This window comes from Cystoisospora suis (assembly GCF_002600585.1).
Source record: "Cystoisospora suis strain Wien I chromosome Unknown contig_1411, whole genome shotgun sequence".
NCBI lineage: Eukaryota > Apicomplexa > Conoidasida > Eucoccidiorida > Sarcocystidae > Cystoisospora > Cystoisospora suis.
Genome location: NW_027154211.1, coordinates 8,039 through 30,923, shown reverse-complemented (window position 1 = coordinate 30,923; position 22,885 = coordinate 8,039). Strand labels below are relative to the sequence as shown.

Below are 22,885 nucleotides of genomic sequence, written 5' to 3'. Positions count from 1 at the left end.
CCCAGTCGCGACGCTGTTCTTTTTCCTGACTTCAAGGACGGAGAGTCGTGCTCCGGGCGCGGGTGGCACGCCGGCCGGCCATCAAGCGGTCGTAGGACAGGCTCCTCGCTCATCGACGGGTTTCCGGCGCCTTCCTGTGCTGTTGTTAGCAGCGCAAGTCCGGTGTGTGCTTAGCCGGCTGAGCGGGAACCCGCTACGCGGGTCCCGACACGCTGAACCCCTGGGGGCTCGTTCAAAGCGGTCTCCGTTTCTCACGGGCTTCGCCCGCGCGGCCCCCTTGCTAGTGAAGCCTTCTCTGGCAAGCGAGAGCCGGCGTGTCGGGTTGTGCGTACTGCGGCGGCCGGGGGGGGGGGTTCAACTGGACAACCGTTCAGTTCCGCCCTTGTCCACGCAAAATGTTTCTTTTTTTCATCTTTTTTTAATGTCGCTTTGAATGTTATGGGGAGCTGGATGAGATAACAGGCTAGGGGGTCCTCCAGTGCCGCGAGAGGGCACGATTGTTCCGTTGCCGGGCTCCTATGGCCTGATCTGGTTGTGAAACACCAGCAGAACTACATCCAGCGGATTGAGGATCTTTTGAAAATCCAATACAAATGTTTGGATGCATGCGTCACCTAGTATCTGTGGGGCGTCTATTTCTATGTTTGTTCCCGAAACGGCAAAATTCCTGATCAGGCCCGCCCTGGCTCCCTGGTCTGTCATCGTTTGCCGCTCCTCCCTCCCCCGTTGTCTTGCTGCCCACCCGGCCCACGAAGGCATAGCCGGGGCGGCCGCCTTAGTGTTGGCATTGGGAACGCCGGTTAACAAACCGGGCAAACGGCTATGCTTGGTGCAGGACCGCGGGAGGATTTCGTGTCCAAAAAAAGCTGGCGGTGGGTGTCGGCAGTGATAGCGGCAGGGTTTAATTGTAGTGTGTGGGTCCCTGGTTATTTTTTTTTTCGGATTCGGGCGCTCGCGAGTGCGCTCTTGCCTCGCGAGCCGTTTCCCCATCCCAAGTCGCCTTTTTATCAGCTGCTGCACCCAGAAGCTGCCCGCAACTCCTCCGTGTCATGTGAAGGGGGCTTTTCGTCACCAGAGTGGCAGTTTTCTAGGTGTTCCCGCTTACTCACATGAAGTTTTCTCGGTGATCCGCGACCCCGGACCGACAAATGCACACGAGGATCCGTTCCCGCGCCCTCTTTTTTCTGGTGTGCAAAGGTTCCAAGCTTTGGAAAGCTTTTGCTCCAGTCTGCAGAGCCGGCTGGAGGAACCTATTGCACCTGCATGGCCATTCTCGATTGTAGCTGGTAACTGCTTCAGTGCACAAACGCGCGAGGTTGCGCGTTACGATCTCTGGGTGCGGTGCCACGCACGCAGATGGGGCCCCTGCTGCACTTCCCTCCCGGACCTGGCTGAAGGGCCTGAGTCGCTCCAGGTGTACATACAGCAAACGTTCTTCAGCTTCTGTATGCTGCGCAAGGCTCAGCCTCTGCAGCTCCTAGATCCGCACGGATAGGATGCACGCATCGTTGTTGGCTGTAGCGCACTAAGCGTCCTCGCGTTGGACATAGCCAGTTGAGTGAAGTACGCATACATCGAGGGAGAATAAGGCTCTCTGACTTTATAGCGTCTAATAGTGTGTAGTAGAGTGGTATGCGTACTCCCTGTGAATTAGTAGTAGTACCCACTGCACATGCTAGCTGTGTGTGTAGACGTTTTGTGTTAGTGGACGAGCGCCGCTCGATGAGCCTCCGCACGGCTTCGGCGACCCACATACGATCCAGTGTTTTTAGTGATCAGCTGGTAGGAAGCCGACTAAATAGACAGCCTGGACTCTGCTGTATAGAAACATGAATCGCCCCTTTAGGAAAACAGGCGGTATTCTGTTCTTTTGGCGCCTTTTCCCCCTCCTCCCTTCCCCTTTCTTTTCACGGGGAGTCCGAGTTTTCTGCCATCTGTCTCCCTCCTAGTGAGGAAGTCAGCCATACGAGGCGGAAGGCCTGACGAAGGAGTGCCGACTGGGAGTGACCAGCTCGCAAGAGGCTGGAAGTTTTTGCTGGGGAAAATGGCGTAGAGGCGTCGCATCTTTGGGCAGCAATCCTGTCGTGCAGTCATTTGAATCGCTTCAGTGGACGTTTTCTCCTGATTCTGGTGTCTCTAGACAAGCGGGTCTCGCCCTGTCTGGTAAGAGATTCCGGGCTTGTTTTCTCCTTCCGATCCTTCTTTCTCAACCTGAATACTGCGCCTTCCCTGGGAGGCGCTAGGGATCTCTTTGTGTCTCTCCAGTCTGATCCAGAATGACAGGGGAAACAGTACCGTTTGTTCCGATGAACGACCAGCGAGTACCACCCTCTTTCTTCTGTTCTTGCGTCCTGATGAAAGCCCATAGTCTCCGTCGTGTTCGGGCTGTTTGAGTTGTGTTCCATCCTTCTCTTTTCGTTCTGTACGTACCCCCTTCTTCACAATGGAGGGCTGAAAGACTAAGCAAGTGACGACGCTCCAGAGAGTGAGGGCTTCATAGCCCCGATGTCCGCCGTGGGTGCTTAACACACCGTGGCCGTCTGATGACTTGTGTCGTTTCTCTCTCGTCTGTCGTCGTCTTTTTGTATTTGCTTCTCGCTCGTTTCTCGAGGAGATGGACCCGACTGTTTCTCTCTCACTAGTCTCAGCATTTCTGAAAGAGGCACTCGCTCGTTGTAAGGTCACTTGCTTCTACCCTTTTAGCGAGAGTTCTTGACTCTCGGGTGAGGAGAAGTTGCTGTTGAAGTATCTCCTTCTCTCGACGAACTACGAGACCATACAAGCGACCCTTACAATCTGCTCCATCAGGAGCTGTCTAATCCCAAATTTATCATGGAAGTAGTGTGAGATACATGTATCCGGTTAACGTACAATTTTTCAACCATACTGTTAGTCGGAGTTGATGTCCTACTACTAGCGTGCCCCTTGGACTGTGCCAATAGCGAAGGCACGCCTGGGCTAACTCGCCGACCCTTTGCGATCTCACTGTATATATACCTTCTGTGTATTTTCTAAGTCCGTCAGTTCGTATGTATCGAACTATGTCTCCCTCGTTCATGCGCAGGGGGACTTCTATTCATGTACAGAACTGTACTAACTTTTCCTGTATCTACATAATCATCAATCTTATTTCATAAATGAGACTCAAGAGTCAGCTATTCTTGCCTGAAGGCAGCTGAAGCAACTTTGGTGTTTCCGCCTGATGGCGCCTGATCCACCCGCGGCCACGCCTCAGGGGACGTCTACGGCAGGAGGGGCAGCGACAGCGGCGGTGCATCCCCCCGGGGGGGAAGATAGCCCGCTGTCGGTGGTAGGTGGAGTGACCACTTCTGGCCGTCTTTCTCCTGTTGCCAAGCGTCTTCGCCCAGAGCAACAGCAACAGACTCCTCAAGTAGAAAGTCTAGGAAAAGAAGCTTCAGCGTCTGGGCAACTTGGCAGTGAGAGACGAAGTTCGGGAGGGGTTACTGCTGAGGAGGAACGACGCCGGGGGTTATTATGTCTACCACATTCTTCCCCTCCGGCTGCGCCTCCTTGTACATTCGGTCAGAGAGTTGAAACGGACCGCCCGACGACGGGGCGATGTGAGAAGACTTTTATAGAAGATTCCTTATGTTGTGGTGAAACCAACAGAGCGCCTAACACCTTGCTAGAGTCAGGGATCAGGAATTATTGTACATTGGACACAGGGGGGTCACGCGTACTGGGGGTAGAGTCCTTGGATGATGTCCATACACCACGTAAAGGAGGAGCTCCAGCCCGTCAGGCGTCATCCTTACTACATAGCACGAAGAGTCTCAGTCGGAGTAACAGTTGCTGTAAGAGAGCCGCGGCTGCTTTAGAGGAGGAAAGTGTCTCTTCGTCATCTCCTTTTTTCAAGATCGATCCGTTCCTTTCTCGGTCTTCTACGAAAAACTCTTCCGGGAGAGGGAGCGGATGTCTATCATCCCCCACGGTGCAGCTAGGCCCTTCAACTGCTGAAGCTGTAGCTGGAGCGAGTGAGCCTGTAAGAAGTCTTTCTCCGAGTGTTCGGACGGGGGGTCCATCTTCTCTACCTCCTTGTGAACAACAACAGCAACAGATAAGGAAGAGAAAAGACCGACACTCGACTCCCGGAGCTGAGACGGAAAAGGGGGGGGGGACACTCACTCCAGCCACCTCAAACAGTAGACGTACTACGTCTGAACGGGATGAGAGTCGGGATTTCAGCTCTTCAGCTTTGTCTAGACGGACGTCAAAAGAAGTAGAGAGATTCACAGCTCGGTCCCCGGGGGCCGAAGAGAACTCAGTGAAAAGGAACGGTCCCATGTCTCCAGGCATCAGCGCGCCTCATATGACGTTTTCTGTGTTTTTGCCTTCTTCGTCTCCGCCTCCTTCTGAGGGTGTATGTGAAGATCATCTGGGTGGCGGCCATCACAGGCTAGGCCTCAAAGAAGGGGGGGAAGTGTCATCTCCTAGCTTCGTCGCATGTCGTACTGATAGTAAGAAAATTGTTACACAAGAATCGTGTGTATGTTCACAAGCATCCTCTCAACCCCCCCCACAACATTTCCCCTCACCTCTATCACCGGCAGCTTCTTCTTCCTGTTCTGCTTCTTCTCATCTCATACGTCCAGAGAAATCCATACATCTTCATTCTCAACAGCTTAGTTCCACAAGCAGGAACAAGAGCAGCAGCAACGTCTCTGGCCTGCCAACTGTGGCGCCACCGCTTCTGGGGGGGGACACGTCGCCTTCGCGAACGATTTGTATGGCTCAGGTGCCGTCTCCTAGGGTTTCTTCCGGCAGATCTGAAACTTCAAGATCTCCAGAGTTTTGTACATGTTGTGAGGGGAATTCACTTCAACAGACTGTCGAGTACAAGCCCATCTCGACAAATCAATCAAGTCAATCTCACAATCCTCAGCAGGATGGGGGAAGTGTTTTCGGACATACAGTCGCGGTCACTATTAGCCACTGCTGTTGTGAAGGTACACAAGATCAAATACAGGATGGGACAGCAGTCCGACTGCCTCAGTCGCCAGCCGCATCAAACAATCATAACAAGTGCATTAAAACGAAGCTCGTCTCTCTTCATCCGCCTCCAAGAAAAGACTTCCCTTCGTCAAAAGAAACCTTGGCGGACGATGGAAATTGTATCTCTCCCTCACGTCGTTCATTAGGGGAGAGTCCATCTCCAAGTAATATCTGTTGGGAAACCACAAGACATTCAGATTGCTTCTCTCGGTTTGACTCTTCATCTAAAAGCCATGGAGATAAAGGAGTTGTTTATCACAATAGTGATTCTTCTCATCGACTTTCTCCGAGTATTCATATTAGTGGTGCTCTTCCAGGTGATCACAACACAGTCACTCAAGATACCCTTGTTCCGTCACCAAGCTCTCTTCTTCTTTCTCCCACTAGTAGCGTTTGGCTAGCTACCCCATCAAGTCGACAATCGACGAATCAGCATCATCACCCTCGAGTGCTATTACGGAGTAGCTGTAGTAGTGCAAGTACCGCTGTGCCTTCACCCCAATTTGGAAGTCAAAGAAGTGAAGTTTCAGCTGCTTCTTCAATCTGTCGGAGTAGGTTAGTCGGTGCGACGGGAGGGTCAGCCAGCCCAGGGGAAGGAGGACAAGGAGACACCAATAGTCCGATCTCTGTGGACTGGTCCCCTCCGTTTTCTTGCACAGCAGCTCCAGAACAGGAGGAAGCTGAAAGGTGTCTTCTCTTACGTCTTCCACGAGCGGATGCAGAAGAAAGGACAGGAAGATCAGCAACAGCGGCTGTCGATTCCTCCTGTTCGGCTGTCGGGTGTCTTGGCTTGTCGCAACAGCAACAGCAGCAGCATGGGGGAGGACAAGGACAGAAGAGAGATAGAACAAGAGGAGGACAACACCATCCCCAGCCACAACAAGCACAAGGACAGGGGCAACAGGGAGAAGTTCGACTCGTGGTCCCTTTAGCAAGTCTTGGCTCATTGCAAGGGTTATCAGAAGGAGAAGATCTAGATGCAACAGATGCGTGGGGAGGGGCTGAGCCGGATGCTGTAGTAGGAGAGAGTCGAACGCTTTTGTGTCAGAAACTACGGCCTAAAAAGACAGGAGGAGGGGGAGGTACGAAGCATGGAGGTGATTCAAGGAATAGCAGTGGGGGTGGTGGAAATGGACAGAGGGAGGGTGGTACATGTTCTGGACGGCCGGATGGGGCGCCTCTATTGTTACAGCTTCCTATTCCTGCTCGAGCACCTAGACATGTACACCATTATCCTGCGCAAGCAAAACTAGATGGAGAAGAAGGCCGGCAGGAAGGGAGTGGAGGTTGTTTGTGTCGTCGTTCAGACGAAGGCCTCAGACGACAGAGCATTTCCGGACACGATGACTTCCTAGGTTCTGCCTGGACTAGTTCAGCTAAGGCCGCTATATCAGGGGGGAGTCCTGAGATGAAAAAGATCCCTGGGGGTGCATGTTTGCTGACGTCATCTACACTTGCATCTACAAGCTTCGGGGGAGAGGGAGGAGTTTGTGTCCTCATGGGAAGTAGTAACACTTCACTCTGTACCAACGAACGGAATCATGATGGACGTTGTCGTAGTAATACATGCATGAAGAGTGATCTCCCGACACATCTTCGTGGAGTACCTATCTCTTCTCTTGACCCTGCGCCTTCCCCATCATGCCGTAAACAACATAGAGGGAGTGTACAGAGTGACCACAGCCCTCTGATGCAAGGAGGGGGAGGAGGAACAAACGGACTGAGAGACGAACACTCTCTCTACTGTGATGTCGCTGCCCGGAGAGGTAGTGTGGAAGATTCGACAAAACTCGCTGGACTAGGCTCAGGAAAACGGGGGTGCCAGCAGCGGAGCAGTCAAAGGGGAGAATGCACGGGCTCCGGTGCATGCAGTGGGGGATCGTCAAAGACTGCCAAAATACCCTTCAGTTCTATCACAGGAACAGGGACAGCAGCGGCGACGAAATTTCTCTCTTCTAGCGACCCTGTTAACTGCGAGGGTGGAGGGCAGTCTGCGCGGGGCACGAATATGCTGTTATTTGACTCTCTGCGGGGTCCCGCAAACAAGCCGGTTGCGACAGCGTCAGCCCGAGTCCATCAAGGGAGTGTATCTACCGGGTCGACTGCAGGGCTTTCAACTCCAGAGCTTTCTGATCGAGCTGAGACCCATACTAGCAGCAAGTGTTCTGCTCCTCATTGTCACTCCCCATCGTATCGTTTCTCGTCTGTATCCCTCTCGCCCCTACCTCCTCCGTCTTCCCCACTGAGCGCCTCTCCAGCATCTCCAGCACCGCCACTCCGGTCGGCGTCCAGGCAGCCGTCTCTTTTTCTTCCTCTCCCTCGCAGTAGCAGCGCTCCAGTGACAGGGGGAGAGCCTTTGGAATTGCCATCTTCACCTGATTCTCTTTCGTTCCTTCCCTGGGGCCCAGGGGGAGTTGCACAAGAAAGTCAAGAGGACTCGGAACTGCTTCACCGACGAGCTCAGGAAGCGACGGAGGCGATAGAAAGAGCGGCGGTGCGGGCCAAAGCTCAGGCTAGACAAGCTGTCGAGCGTGCTGTAGCCATCAGTGCCGCCGCGGTAGCAGCGAAAGCAGCAAGAGACGCGGCATCTGTAGCTGCTCAAGGGGGTTTAGGTCGAAAGATGTATACCGAGTATCCGGACCTTACGAGAAACATCCATGAAGACTATAACTTGTTTTGTGCAGCTCCGACTCTTCATTCTCCTGGAGCATCACCCAGTCGCCGCAATGGTAGGACAGCAGGTCAGTGGGATGAGGAGGGGAGAGGACACGAGCAGGGAGAGACTTTCGGGTCTGCAGGTGGACTGCATGATGATCGTACACCTGAGCAAAGAGTAGAGAGAGATTTTGTTATGGAGCAGACTTGCAATAGCGGAAGAAGCTGGAGTCTAGACAAGAGAAGGAAGGAAAGAGAAGGAAAAGGTGCTTCTAGTGCAGACATGACCAAGTTACATGGAGAAGAAGGCCAGACTGTTTTGCCTTCCGGGGTTGATATGGACCTGGGAAGTAGGCGAGAAAGTGTTACTCGAGGAGTGACGACTGAAAAGCTGAGTCGTTCGAGTGATATCTGGTGTCATCAAGAGAAAGAAGATACCATGTCTATCAGTCCTTTTATCAGTGAGGGAGAGAAAGAAGTGAAAAATGTACGGCCACGTCACACAACCTCAATAGCAAGGGCCGAACCACGAGGAGCCGAGGAAGTCGATATGATAGAAGAATCAACAGTACAAACCTGCATAGATATCATACAACCAAAAGAAGCGTGTTACCCTAGGATAGGAGGTGAGGAAGAACAAGAAATTCCCCACCTCAATCAACAAGGAAGTCTTTCAAAGACGACCCTCAGTACGGCAGACACGCAGAGAGGGAGAAAGGATAAAGTCAGTGTCGCCGGACGGGGGGAAGTGTTGCAACGAGCTTATAGAGGCTGTACGGAGATTGAAGGTTCAAGACTGGAAGGAGAGGAGAACTTGAGCTCTTGTGTTACACGCGCATGTACCCAGGATGATGGTCCGAGTCATTTTCGTGAAAGTTGTTGTCGCTCTACTTCTTCGATCCCCCCATGTACAACGTCGCCATGGGGGGTGTTAGAAGGAGATGAGAAAGAAAGACGAACATCGCAGATTGAAGTCTGTTTAAAGAAGGGACTCTCATCTGATAGTAATGATAGCCGAGGACATGAGGCGGGGTCGCTCACCCCCCCCGGACGAGAGGAAGATGTATCTACATCCCTCAATAAGGTGTCCCGACGGAGTTCAGGAAGTCAATCCAAATCAAAGAAGCAATGCAGCATGAAGACAAAGGAAGCTTCCTCAAGTGAAACACAATACTGCGAATGCTACGAAGAGAATTATGGACCAGTGACGAAGCGGGGGGGAGGGTCCCGTAGTATAAGAGAAAAGAAATCAAGTGCTTCTTCTCAAAGTGGTGGAAAACAACGACGTCAGAGTGAAGAAGAGAAACGGAAAGGTCATCTTGTTCTAGGAGAGGGTCGATTTGGCAAGGTTGTTCTAGCCGAACAGAGGGCTACTCAACGAGCGGTTGCTGTCAAAATGATTGATAAGAGAAAGTTGAGAGGGAGTGGCGCAGATGAATGGAACTTCAGACAAGAAGTTGAAATGCACAGGTAAGAAGAGAATAAGAGGAGAGGTGTCCATCCACACAAAAGTGGCCCCCGATGAATCTTCGGTACCGTGGAGAGGAGGTCGGGTTTGTGAAAAGATCGAGTTTTATGGAGACGTTTGTCTGAGCTAACTCCTCTCGGTGAATATACATACGTGTACGTATATATCTTGGCCGGCGGAAGTGGTAGATGGGTATGTGTATGAACGGAGTTCATGTTTCTTTTTCTGTGGTGAAATTACTTGGGCTGGTGGTGCACCTGTAAGTCTCTCTAAACCCCCGATCGTCGGTCTTTCTTTTCCTGACAAGGGTAGGTAGTTAGTTCCATGCATCTTCTGCTGTATCCTTCCTTCGTTCCTCTCAGTTGAAGGCAAGAGGTACGTTAGAGAGATCGTTATAGCAGAGAAATATGCACTTGAGTAGCAACTTCTGACCAAACTATTTGATGTGCGCAAGCGATCCCTCTTAGGAGTTCTGCATGTTGATTGATCTATCACAGTCTGTCAAGTCTGTTGTTCCCCTGCAGACGTCTTCCTACCCACCGGAACATCGTTTCTGTTTGCGATGTGTATGAGGATCGAGATACGCTCTATCTCGTAATGGAGCTCTGCGAACGCGCGAACCTCCTCGATAAGATCGTTGAAGAAGGCCCTCTGGACGAAGCTCTAGCCCGAAGTACTTTCCTGCAGGCAAGTTCTTAACTGCTCTCGCTCCACCCCCGTAGCATCTTCCTCATCATCAGCCATGCAAGCACTTAGTTGCTAGGAAGGCGACTCCGACGTCTCACCACGATTATAAGTTTCTTTCAACTATAGCAGTAACTAAGACAGGCGGAGAGAGTTTACGCTCTCTCGTAGAGTGAGGGAAGTCTGCTTAGTCCGTTAGGCTATAAGTAGCATACCTAGTGGCTTGAAGAAAATCTCGTCAGTAGACATTATTTTGTTAGTCCAATAGAGGTCTGGTGTTTTGAATCAGGGGCATGCGTGTGTGTGTGTGTGTTTCCTATTCGACTGTTCAGATTCTGGCGGCGGTGATGCACTGTCACAATCACAATGTCGTTCATAGAGACTTGAAGCCGGAGAACATTCTCTTTGCTCGTAATCCACCTTCTTCTTCATATCCCGCAAGACATCCTGGTCCTTCGCCATCTCTCCATCCATGCTGTCAGCGGGACTTGTTGAATATGTCGCCGATCTCGAAGAACTTCTCCAGTAACTCATCTTCAGCATGGAGGTCTCCCCCCCCCTCTCTTTCTACTTGTGCCTGTCATGAGAACGTTATACCACGCTGCTGTTGTGAAGGACCTTATCAGCGCCATCCCTCTTCTTGTGCTTCGGCAGCTTGCGGTTGCCGACTCCCGTTCTCCAGTCATAACTCCCCGATTCCTTGTGATCATCACCTCCTACGCTGCTCCTCATCGTCTACATGTACAGGGTCTGCAGATCCGAGTGCTAGCGCTCCTTCCCATCTTGTTCAAGGCGGTCACCACGACCATCATGGAGGCCATCCTCAAGATCCTTGTTGGTCGAGAGTTGAGCGTACCTGTCGGAGCTTCGATAGTGTCACCGATGGTAGGAGATGTTGGTGTTCTTCTTCTTCTGGTCCTTTTCTCTTTCATCCCCAGTCAACGAACAGCCAAGCAACTCTTGATTGTGTTGAGAAACGTCATGAAGATGAGGAGGAAGATCTTGTCGAGGTCTTGAACTCGCAGCATAACAGTAACTGCTGCTGTTCTAGACGTCTTCGTCAAAGAAGACTGACGAGTCGTCGCTCGGATGAAGGAGAAGGCGGAAGAGGCTGGGGGGGATGCTGCCGTTTTTGCGGGGTCGGGGCCGGAGACTCCTCAGATCTCAAGAGTCAGAGGCTTGAAAGACGAAGGGAATTCCTTTCGAGTGCTACTGTAAAGATTGTGGACTTCGGAGCTGCTTGTGCGTCAACCCGGGGACAGCTGAGGGGCACGGCTTGCGGTACCGTTCATTATGTAAGTCTGAAATCACTTCTCTTTTCTTCAGAACTAGAGCTGTCATACTTGTCGATAAAACGGTGTGTCGCATGCACGGAACATGTACCGCTTGTAGTGAGATAATACGATGAAGATGGACAGTTTTCCTAGTGAAGGCCTGATTGATCTAGCTTGTACCCGCCTTTCTTCGATCGAATCTCTTACCGCAGATGGATAAATGTTTTTACCATGTCACAGCGTGCATGTGTATAGAGTAGTAGTCTTGTAAGGAGCTGAAAAGCAAAGAAAGTTCCGTGGAGTTTGCCTGTCTGTCTTCTTTGCTCAGCTGGCCCCGGAAGTTTTGATGGGCAACTACTACGATGGTTTTGCTAGCGATGCATGGAGTCTAGGTGTGATCCTCTTCACTATGCTAGCCGCCGCTCCCCCATTCAACGCGCATACACATGCGCAGCTTATCAGGCAAATCATTCGAGGTAAGTGGTGTCTGCATGTACAAGGCCCTCTGTCAGGTTGAGCTACACACAGCGTTGCTCAGGATCTGTCAAGATGTGTAGAAATCTATCTAGTCTATCTACTCATGTGTGTGTCCGCATGCATATGTCCCCACATAAAAGGCATGTCTTCTCTGGCCACATCCAGTTTGCTAGTAGCGTCTGGATTTGTTGTTTTCTGCCTTGTAGATTCTATGCGGTATTCAGCGCTCCTGAATGCGCTTGAGAGAGGGGGGGGTTAGGTGTTGCACATGGGAGTATATTAGAGTTCTTGTCTCTTACTTTGTTTTCAGGAGATTACCGAATGAGCGGTCCTGTATGGTGGCGGGTCTCCGTAGAGGCGAAGGATCTCATTAGCCGTCTTCTTGCAGTGAATCCCCAAAACCGGTAAGAGAAGATGATAGTAGTCTTCTTATGCTCCGTGACAGATAGTGTACAGCCAGCTAAATAGGTATCCTCTTGCTCTCTAAGTCCCGGCCCTGTCAGACACAGACAATCAGGTATGATTACATGTGGTGTAGCTGTAACTCCCCGTGCTACTAAGGCGGTCGCAGTCACGCCCATTGTGTGATTGTGTCTATCTGTAGGCTGGTGCATATACTAAGGGTATGTCTCAAAGGATACCAGAGTCCCCCGCTTTTCTTCTAAAGCGCGCGGTTTCGGTATTCCATTGTACCGTGAACGTTGTGTGTGTGGACGTAAAATGGAGGTACGAGAGCTGTCCCGACTGTGCGCTCTCAACATGTCTTGGGCAATGAAGAACGAGAGTGTTACGAGAAGTTACCAGAAGACGCGGGCGTCATCTCTGTCTGGTGTCACTTGTTGCGGCTATTCGCTATTTTTTAGGTTGACCGTGAACGAAGCAGCACACCACCCGTGGATCGTCCGGGCAGCTCCGCCTGCTTTTCCGTCCTTCTTCCTAAGCAACCCCCACTGTCTCTCTTCGCTAGCTACGGGCGTGGCAACTGCAGTAACCCCTTCAACTCTCTACGACCTGACTTCTTCGAGTTATCACCTCTGTTCATCTCACTCCTGCTGTCTGCACTGTACCGCCGCCCATCAGTCACATCTTTGTCCGTGCGAATGGCCACCAACAGCTCCAACGACCACGAGTGGATGCAGTGCTTTAGCTAGCTGGCTGGCGCTGACAGGCAGCGATGTCGCATGCCAAGATAGTCTACTCCCCGCTAGCGCTGCCTCTTCCTCTTCTGCATGCCCCCACCACTCATGCGCCTGTGGGTGTGAGCCGCCACTTGCATGGCGCCCCTCATGCGTTTGCGTCGATACATGTAACAGAAGCAGCAGCAGTATCAGCAATACCAGTCTTCCAACAGCATGCCCGTGCCGGGCTTCTCGTCGTCGTCCATCTTCGTCCACAAAGTCGGGTGCGACAACTACGACCGACAAGATGGATAAGATTTTAGCTAGACATCATCATGCCGACTTCTTGGACAGCCACTGTGTAGCTGCTGAAGTCAGTACTAACTGCGATAAACATTTCGCGAAATCTGCGGGGGGGGCTTGTGAAGAGACGGCTAGTATAGAAATGCAGCATTCGCTCCATCGGACTTTGCTTAGTGAATCCTGGGAAGATGGAGCCGGAGGGAAAGATCACCAGGATATGTCACCGATATCACAAACCATAGTAGAACCCTTGCCTCCCCCCCGATCGCAACAGTTAGGATCTGATTTCCTAGGATGTACGCCTGTCCCTGCGGCGGGAGATACACGTCTATCATCTCCCACGTCAAAGTCCAGACAAGAGAGGGTAGTGAGTCATCGAGAAAGCCGATCAGATCGCCGCAAGAACAGATGTGGAAATACATTTAGTAATAGTAGTAGTCATGGCGCAAGAAGCATTGCATCTGAAGACAGCGATTTTCTCTCCACAGATACAATTGCCTCGAATGGTTTGCAACCAACTAAACAGCAGCAGCAACAGCATGTTTCCAGAGGAGAGTGTGTAGGGGCGTCCTTTTTTTCAACTTCCGATGCTCGTTCAATAGGAAGGACTGCTGGGGTCTCGACGTGCTTTTCAGGGGACAGTGAACATCGAGTGGTCACAAGGAAAGAGTACGAGCAATCCATAGGACGGGAGAAGCAGCAGCTGCAGCTCCAGCAGCTTGCAGCTTCGAGTCTGGCTCCGTGCAAGTCTGGTCCCCCCCGAGAGGATGCCTGGATGGATGAATAGTCGGCGGCTCTGAAACGCCGTCTGTGGTATATATACAAGAGTTAGAAGCAGTGAAGTCGTATATTATAGGAGTGGAATACGCCTATTCTATGTCTACCTGTCCAAAAGCATCAGTCACGCAGTTGTTCGGTTCGGTGCTTGTATATACTGCCAAGAAAATTTATAACGATACGAGCACTGAGCCTGACTCTCCCCTCCGTCCTGACAGAGAAATGTGAACCCTTGTTTTTCGCTCGTTCAGCTCCCTTCTGAGAAATAACACGTGATGAATAAATAGGTGTGTGCCTGTGTAGCAGCATTACATTGGTGCATCTCCCTTCACCCACATCCGTCCGTATCTCGTTTTGAAAGAAGACAGGGACTCACATATTCACTGCACGACTCGGAATTCTACAAGAATCGGTGTATCTATGGTTTTACTTCAAACAGTACGAAACTGACCCAGCAGGCTTGTAGGAGAAGTTTCGCGTGCATATACACTGGGTTAGATACTGTCGTGCGTGTGTTGTCCGTGCACCAGGGATTCGTTGGTAGCCTGACAGTCTTAGTTGGGGCATAGAACAAGAAAAGTGTGTACGTCATGCTTATAATCAGCGCTTATTCTCTCTGTGATTCATTGCGGATGAGACTTCTCGTGGAGCCTACTGCGCAGAGAGTGCTTATTTTTCATGAGTGCAATACATGCATTCCTTTTGATGTTGAAAAGCTGGATGCAGCAGACTTTTCCTTTTTTGGCATACTAGGTACGGGGCTGTACGCTTGCATGCGGTTGGGTTAAGTGCGGACTAAGACGCTCATATGCTTCAAGAGCGAGAAAGGACCGTTTTTCGGGAATCCTTTTTCTCAGAGGGATTGATATGTTTGCTGTGCGTTCTCTCGCGTGGCAGATTGTACTCGATCCTATTCATATACAGGGCAGGGAGCAGTTAACCGGGAAGCACCTATACTCGGGAAGGTGGCGCCGCACGAATCCGGAGTATTATGATGATCCGCGCCGTCTCACTTCGGGAAATTCTAACAATTTGAAGACATTCTTTTTTAGTAAATAGGGAAGTGCCAGGTATCTCGGCACAGATTCGCAAGCAAGGCAACAACACCTTGGAGGCGAGTGAAGGGACGACAAGTAGGAGGACGATTGCTGGGCGTCCGATGGCGGTTATAGAAGCGGGCACGGGGAAATTGTCCATAAAAAAGGACGGGAAATGGTTATTGTAGGTACAGGGACAGTGAGCAATCAGATACACTGTAGGCGAGTTTGTCCGGGACTTGCTGATCCCGAACTCTTGTGTTGTTTTACAATCAGTCGAAGAGTCTCTCTCTGCCGTCTGCAATGGGAACGAGTCTCTAACAGGGCTTGTCGCCAGGCCATGCTATGCAGTGGCGTGCATGGGATATCTGTGTACAGTCGAAGAAGAAAAGCCACTGACTGCTCTAATGGCCGACAAACGACCACGGGGGAGCTCACCGTTGCGCAAGGCGAGAGTCAAAGATCTCACTGCCGGCGTTGCGCTGTTCGCCCGTTGATGCCTGTTTTATTTTCTGACTCTGACTTGGGGCGACGCCGTGGTTTCCTGCAGTCGAGTGGCGCAATATGTCAGGTTCCTGACGGGCTGGTGAACTGACGCTCGCTCAGTGGCCCGTCGCTTTTATCATCGTGTTCTGTTCCTTACAGATTTCCTCCACTTTTGATCGGGCTTGTCTACTACCTTACTTCGTGTCTCAGTGGTTGTGTCAGTCCTTGCTACACCGTGCTCGGATGAATCAAGTGTGTGTGCCCCACCTCATTGAAAGGTTGTTCTGTCTCCTCTTTCGAGTATGTTTTCCTCGGACGGCTCTAGAAGAGGTCCACTTACGTGCTTACCACAGAAGGCCGCACGCCGTACAGTTACCATGATAGCTGGTGCGTTATGCATGTCGTCGTACTGAAAGAGGTTCCACATTTTCCCCCTTCGCGTCGCGTCCGGGGGGCCTCTCCTTCCTCACTCCCACATTCGAATCTAGCCGAATTCTTGCCCTAGCTAATCCACGCGAGAAAATGCGTATCCTCGAATGCGATGCATTTATCTGTAACTTCGTTGCAAGTGTAAGTGTTTTCAACTCTACTAGATACTCGGTGCCCTTCACGGATATCTCTACTTATGTCAGGGCGTCAAAAGAGGCTGTCTGCTTCCGGAGAGTGTATTCCAGTCAGCGCTGTGGGGGCTGTGTTTACGTCAGTCCATCTCGTGAGTAGAGTGAAGGGTGCTATTTCCTGGCTCGCTTGCACGTGGAATCGCCGTATCGGAGTGTTCAATATGTGCTGGCCCCTCCACTCGCGTCTCCAGCATGTGTTTTGATTGGTTTGTAAGCCCCCTCATAGTATTGTTCCACCCCCCCTCGTTTGCGCGGTTGGATATCTGATGCCCTTTCATGAGCTTTCAGAAAGAGGGATACAGCTGCCCTCTGGTGAGGCTGCAGCTGATTTCCATAGCCAACAATGCAGCAGGCTGCGGAGGTGGGTGAAAATGAAAACCACATTCTCAGTCAGAGACACGATTCAGAAGGAGCGTATTCATGTCTTTGCATCTAGCATTTACACAGCTTCAGCGCAGCTGAAACTGTTCCAGAGCCAACGCCGCGCCGTTCGCCCGGGAAACCGATGGAGTCGATTTTGATATGCATGGGGCCATGATTTTATGAACTCCGGGTGTGTGACCTGACACGCGGCATCGGCTGTCGGCACAGAACGGTGAAGTAAAGGCGAACTCGTCGACCTGCTGCGAGGGAAGAGGAGAAACATTGCGCTGAGGCAGCGATTCCTGGGCCGACGACGGCGGAAGTATGCGCCACCGTTGTGTTGCGTAAACGTGCTCCGTAGTGCCTTGGGCTCTCGGCGTGTCGTCCTTGTTCGCTATGGCATGCAGCTCAATAAGCGGTGGCCAGGTTCTGGCACAGGCGGGTTCTTGCCGAGGGCAGAACCGCGGAGTGCGAAGTCGGGCCTTCTGTCGGGGAAAGGGGCACCGCTCTGTCCCCGGTTCTTGGGTACTCGTCGCTCAGTGAACTAAGGGAACTGTGACGCGCAATGGCGAGTCGCCGAAGGAGTGGTCTTTCTGACGGTTTCATCTGGCAGCCTCATGTCTGGATTTTGAGCTCGCCTGAGATCCCACGCTGCTGGTTCGCCATTGTGATTTTCTTTTCAAAATTCTTCGTGCAAACTTCGGAAAGTTCAGAAGCCCTACAAACTCGACCTCGCCGGGATAAGCCGCGAGCGCAGCGAACCGCGCCGCGCTCTTGACAGGCCTTAGTCACGCGCACCCAATGTCATGTAGCAGTAAGCCTTCGGGCAGTCACCTGACGGTAGCAGGGGTCTGCAGAGAAACACAGCCGGAGAAAGGTTGAGCACTCCGGACCAGTCACATCATAGGACGTTTGAGCCACGCAACCCGATAAGGCTGAGGGGAAATGCGTCGCCTATCACCGTTTAAAGAACCCAGCAGCTCCATGGCAGCAGAACGGTGTGTTGCCCATGTAGCTGAGGCGGCAGCGTGCCGAAGTTCAGGAGAGGTTACGAGCTCTGCGATTGATACTGGGCAGTCGCGCAGACAGCAAGCCTCAAGTCGCCGATGCTGAACAATGATCAGCTGAAGCTACTGAAGCCAGCAGAGGATGTGACAGCCACGACATCTGCGGGCGCAGTGCTATTTCTTGGGGTGCTGAAGTGCCGACCCGGCTGAAGTCGCTCGTTGGCACTGTAGACTCTTTGCAAGAGAATAAAAAAGCAAAGGCGCCGCTAGCCGACAGCCAGCCGGGCAATGGGGGGAAGAGTAGGCGTTGTCTTGACGGGCGACACAAGGGAGTCCAAACGCGGGGTTGGGGTCATCGTTCCTTCCTGCAGTCGGTGAACAGGAACAAGCAAGGGGCGGCGGCTCTGCTAGCGGAGGAAGCACCCGCCCAAAAGCCTTGTCAGTCTTCTCCCAGTTATGGAGCCTTCCTTGAACTCCAGAGATCCGGTGGACCGCAGCGCGTGCACAAACAGCAGAGGGTGAAGCCGCTTTAGCCGGGAATGCTTTCGAAAACCGAGGCCGGTGCTTTCCCAGGTTCAACTTCTTTATTTCCCGTGCAGGATGTGTCCCCCCTTTCACTCTGGGACGAGAGCATGCTGTCCAGTTGCAGAGGTTGTTTTGACTTCATTCAACACAGTGCGTTTTCCAACAAACAAAGTACCTTTTTGTTGTAACAGACTGCGAGGACGCCAGAAAACGCTTAAGTGCGTAAGCGGTGTCGACCGTTGCATCTTGGTATGTTGTGTATGCGGCTCGGACCATCCATGAACCCATTCATCGTGGAGGCCCCGGCCTAAAGGGCCATTTGTGGGGTGTGCCGCAGACGAGTGCCTCCGCCGACGAACAAAGGAATCAGGCACAAAATGAAAATTCCTGGCGCGGAGGGGAGGCTTCGTCTGGCGATCTCACTCCTAGTGTGGCTAGGAGTTTTCTGGGAGGGCTTCACGTTTCCGGTGCCCGTGATAAGCTCTCCTTGCTGGAGCTCCACAAATGAGACGAATCTTTGGGAAGCCGAGTACATCTCAGTGAAAGCGCTCGAAACGGCCGTACGCTACGTCAACCCCTCGCTCCTGCGTAAACTCACTGATCCGGCCAGCCGCCTGAGCCCGGATACGCTTTGGGAGCTGCTTCGCCACCGCGTGCAGGCTCTCCGTATTCGCCCTGTGGCTGTCCTCCAACAACGAAACGAAGCTTTCGTAGCTGCTAGTCATGCGGACCAACTGATGAGGACCGCTCTCCCTGCGGCGTGCGGAGCGTTGATTTCGCGCGAATCCTCCCTCCGCGTCTCGGTGGTAGAGAAGGGCAGCCTGAGGTTTCTGACGAATGACCATTGCCTGTCTTCAGAAGCACTTAGCCGCCCGAGCGAAAACCAGTGCAACAGAAAGGGAAATCCCCATCCGATTATCGGGCAGCAGCTACTTGTCGAGTGGTCTTGCGTTCTTCAACCCGGAGTGCTAAGGCTTCCAGCCAACGGAAGCAAACATACGGTCTGTAGTATGGCTGCTGCACACCATAACAGGTGTGGATCGCTGCGAAGGGCGTTTCTTCAATACCCTTGGCGAAGGGCCGTGACTGAGGCGCTAAATGGCGCCCTCGAGGGCGAGGCCAGAGAAAAGGGACCGCGGGTGAGTCCTACTGTGACACAAGAATCTGTGTGGCCGATCTTGCACCACCCCCACCCATCGTGAATATGGACGGTGGAGATTGACTCCTTCCGCAGTGGAGTTCGGCGTGAAGAACCAGCTACCTGACTTACTGCGGCAGGGCAGTAGACCCTCACAGCAACGTAGTTGGAGCGAAGCTGCGAGTGTGAAGCGCAGTCGCCTGTCTTTGTCATCCTTCAGGTGTGGGTCCAGACGGTCTTCTTCGATTATCCAGAACTGAAAATCACTCCAATAAGGCTTACGTCCGGAACAGCCACGCTTTCGGTCTACGGCCTGACTCCAGTGTCAGTAATCGGGCTTCATAGTCTACCGCAGCCTTCGATAACGCATCTTGGCCACGGGGCAACAAGCAAGTATCACACCGTGAACATAGCCAGACTTCCTCTTGCACAACATTTCCTTGTCTCCCTTCGCAGCCACTTTCCTCGCATTGCATGCGAAGAATGGTCAGCTGACGCCGACAGGAGAGGAAATGCCATCAGTGTAACCTGTAGTTTCAGCCAGGGTGTCGGGGACTTCTATCGGCAGCTCACCACTCCACGGGTGAGCATGGACGCTTTCTTCGGTTGCTGTGTTTTCTTGTCCTACCGCCCGTATGCACGATGTTGAATACTTTTCTTTGCATGAGGAACGTAGCACCGAGATTAGCTAATGTCACAAAAATCTCTCGTGAAAGTAGGTTACTGTTCGGCACCGCAGGATCTTCTTTGGTACCTGCGACATCAAAAGGGAACCGCGCTCGAGAGCACCTGTCCGTGTTTTTTGTAACGCCCATCTTTTTTTGTCAAAGAATATTAAAAGAATACGACACAGAACAGGGACAGCAGGTGCGTCGCTTCGTGTCTTGTTCCCGGGACTATGCCTATGGAAAATCCCGTGATTTCTCGTCCGAGTCGCTTCTTCCAGTGAGCTGTGCTCAACGTCTGTCTCTCCGTCTGTGTCTTAGGGCCAAAAGCCGTGTTTTTTGCATTGGGATCAAGTCGAGTACCGCTCATGTAACCGCGGAGCGGCCTTTGATTTCACTTCGTGCGTTGTAGAAAGAAAGCTGCTTTCACGGGAAGGCACAGTGCAACTCTGAATTAATCTGTCGTATATCGGAGCAGGCTCGCTGAACTCTAGCAATGACGTCCAACTCCCGGCCTGATTCGGGTCAGTCCCCTTCTTGTCGCCGTGTGTCTGTGTAATTTTTGTCACCCAGGTCGCTCAAGAGATCGAGCAATCAATGGAAGCGTGGCTATCGCTTAGTGCGACAGGTGCTTTCTGGTGCAGCTTCGCACCCACGTTCATGTCCGAGGAGCCCCGCCTTACGTTCTACGACGTACCGTATTCCTCGTCAATCAAAATTCGCAATGTGAATCCAAAAGCATTCATGGCGGCATACGGCCCATACGTATCTGCCGCCATGTCTGATCTCGCGGAGGCACTTGCCACAGTCTTGGCCATATCCCGTTCGCGAGTCAGAATCCGAGCTCTCCACCTAGGGGACAGGGGACCAGATGGAGATTCGGCCGATGAGATATCGTGGCGTTACGAGCTTCTCCCGGATCCTTTTTTGCGCGAGATTACGGCTAGAGACGCGTTTCTGCTAGTCAGCAGCAGCCGTCTCGTCCAGAATCAACTACAGGAATTTTACGTCCACCAAGTTCTGAGGTATAGGTGGACCACTCCAAGACAGCTGTACCCCCCTGCCGTTTTCCAGGCTTCCTTAGCATTTCCGAGACCCACACTAGCAGACTACCTGGCACCGCGCGATGACGGGCACTGGCGAGTTCACATCAGTGGAGTCAGAATCACCCTGTTCGCGTCTCCACGCCTGCGGCCAGTGACATTCGTTGAAACGCTTGGGACAACAGCACAGTTGTGTGCCTTCCTGAGGACAAGCATTGCAAAGACACTGCGCGTCTGGCCACACCGAGTCGAAGTGGAAAGTGTGTCTGATGCCGATCTTGCCCGAGCAGGAGGCTGGGCGACTCTATGGGGTGGCCCTTTAGTGGAGCTGACATTGCTGGCTCCGGATGAAGTTTCCCGGGACACACCCGACGAGGAACGTACCCTGCTCGACGTGCGAAGAGAACTGTTGCCTTCTCTTTACTCCCCTGAAAGCTCGATAAATTCCAATCTGGAAACCGTTCTGAAAAATAAGTCACTGAAGAGCCTTCCTTTTCCTCTACTTGGTGCACCTGCTGGGAAGGAAACATTCACTGTTCAGGAACTGGTGGCTATCGGGAGGAGACTCGGCGGGAAAGTCTCTTCTGACCCTCTGCAGCCGCAGGACGTCGACGAAATGCTTAGCTTTTTCGAAGACCGGTTGATAACTTGCGCAGCGGTCTTTCGTGTCTCCCTGCAGAACGGGCCGAGGGATGGGGGGCTCTCAGTGGTTGAGAATGTTGTCAGGTCGACTCTGTCCAGGCTTCTCGGCTTGCCGGATGAACATCTGTCCGGGCAAACTTCTCGGAACTTAGCGAGCACCGCAGGGGACGCAGCTGAGGGTCACATCTACGACATAACAATTACCATCCGTGGTGGTTCACAAGCTTTGTCACGTGTTCTGCGGCGCCTTGCGCTTATGACCAAGGAAACAGAAGAAGAGGTCGACGAGAATCTCCGTGTCTTGCTGCCATCTACGGGCAGGATTCTGAGTCTGCGTTCGGTGGCAGAAGTAGTCAGTCCTCTTGTGGATCTCATTGATGGCCTTAGCCTTACGGTTGCGGTGTCCGGCGTAGGGCATCCCCAGAATGCCTCCTTGAAGAAGTTTTATTTCTTTGACTTTGCTGTTGTTGTAGCCCACCATCTGAATCGGCTCCTTTCTGGAGAAACAGACAGTCAGTTCGAGTGCAGACTCCTGCGCCTGAAGGACCCCCTTGGACGTGCGACGATCTTCCGATGTGAAGACGTCCAGCGGATCCCGCGTTTTTTCCCGGTCACTCTGCCCCGGGACAAAATTCGAAGACCACATCCGGCTGCTCTGCAGTTCGAGCGGGATGTGTGCAAGTGGGTCCGCCAGGTTTTCTCCAGTAGTGCTTGCGTAACGTCCATTCACCTGTCAGTTCGCTTTGAGCAGCTGAAATATAGTTCCTTCGACAGTCACACAGCTACGTGGATTCAGGTAACGGGCGTGGGCTACGACGAGATTCAAGAGGCGTATTCAAGAGATGCGCTTCTCGTGCTCACTGACCTACAGCATGCAGTAGCGCAGGCTTTGTCTCCGAGCGTCAGTCGGGAACGAGTGGTAGTGTCGAAGATCCTCCCTGTCAGCCAGGCAGCTCATGAGGCGCCAGCAATCACATTCAGAATTTTCCTGCTGCCTGATGCGCTTCTTTCTTCGACCAGCGCGGCCGAGGCGGCGTTTCTACTACGGTCTAAGGCTAGTGTGCAACAGGTGCTTCGGGAGGAGTACCTCGACAAAAAGCTTGCACCTCGTCTACAAGCTTTGCGCCATGAAAGACCCGTCACCGGAGCAAGCAGTCTGAGCCTCATCCACGCGGAGTCCGTGCGTGTGGAGGATGACCTCGACAGAGTGGAAGAAGATGTTGTAATATGGAGGCTTTCGGTAACAAAGATAAGCGTGAGGTTCGGGACCACTGCGCATTTCGGACAGTATGTCCGTGCTGCCTTAGCCGCTGCTTTGAATGCTTCTTTTGACCGATTTGAGGTAATCAAGGTATTTGAGCGACGCGGGTTTTCTCTAGAGAATGTGAAGTGGCCCTGGGCCCGACTGGAGAGTGTGCCACGAGGACTTTCCAGTGTTGTAGTGCGGGTGGCCATTCGATCTCCGGATGATACAGGAGATGTCCTAGAAGAATTCCAGCATCCGCGACTTCTTCAGCTGCTTCTCGAAAGAAAACTACGACGGAGAACAGATAAGCGTCCTGCCACTGATATGCTGAACAGCGGTCTACA

General features: G+C 52.4%; 1 protein-coding gene across 1 annotated transcript; it reads left to right on the top strand.

Annotated features, from left to right (window-relative positions):
- Positions 1 to 151: 151 nt before the first annotated feature.
- Positions 152 to 22,543, top strand: CSUI_003221 (cam cdpk family). Its single transcript, XM_068063419.1, has 7 exons — positions 152 to 9,138; positions 9,661 to 9,730; positions 10,153 to 11,115; positions 11,423 to 11,570; positions 11,882 to 11,975; positions 12,435 to 19,528; positions 20,184 to 22,543. The coding sequence occupies exons 1-6, from the start codon at positions 3,203 to 3,205 to the stop codon at positions 13,777 to 13,779; spliced, it is 8,556 nt and encodes a 2,851-aa protein (XP_067924601.1). The 5' UTR covers positions 152 to 3,202; the 3' UTR covers positions 13,780 to 19,528; positions 20,184 to 22,543.
- The last annotated feature ends 342 nt before the right edge of the window (positions 22,544 to 22,885 follow it).

Coding starts and splice junctions, on each gene's coding strand:
- CSUI_003221 (XM_068063419.1), top strand. CDS start 3,203: ATGGCGCCTGATCCACCCGCGGCCACGCCTCAGGGGACGTCTACGGCA. Junction 9,731..10,152: donor ATCGAGATACGCTCTATCTC/GTAATGGAGCTC, acceptor TCGACTGTTCAG/ATTCTGGCGGCGGTGATGCA. Junction 11,571..11,881: donor TATCAGGCAAATCATTCGAG/GTAAGTGGTGTC, acceptor CTTTGTTTTCAG/GAGATTACCGAATGAGCGGT.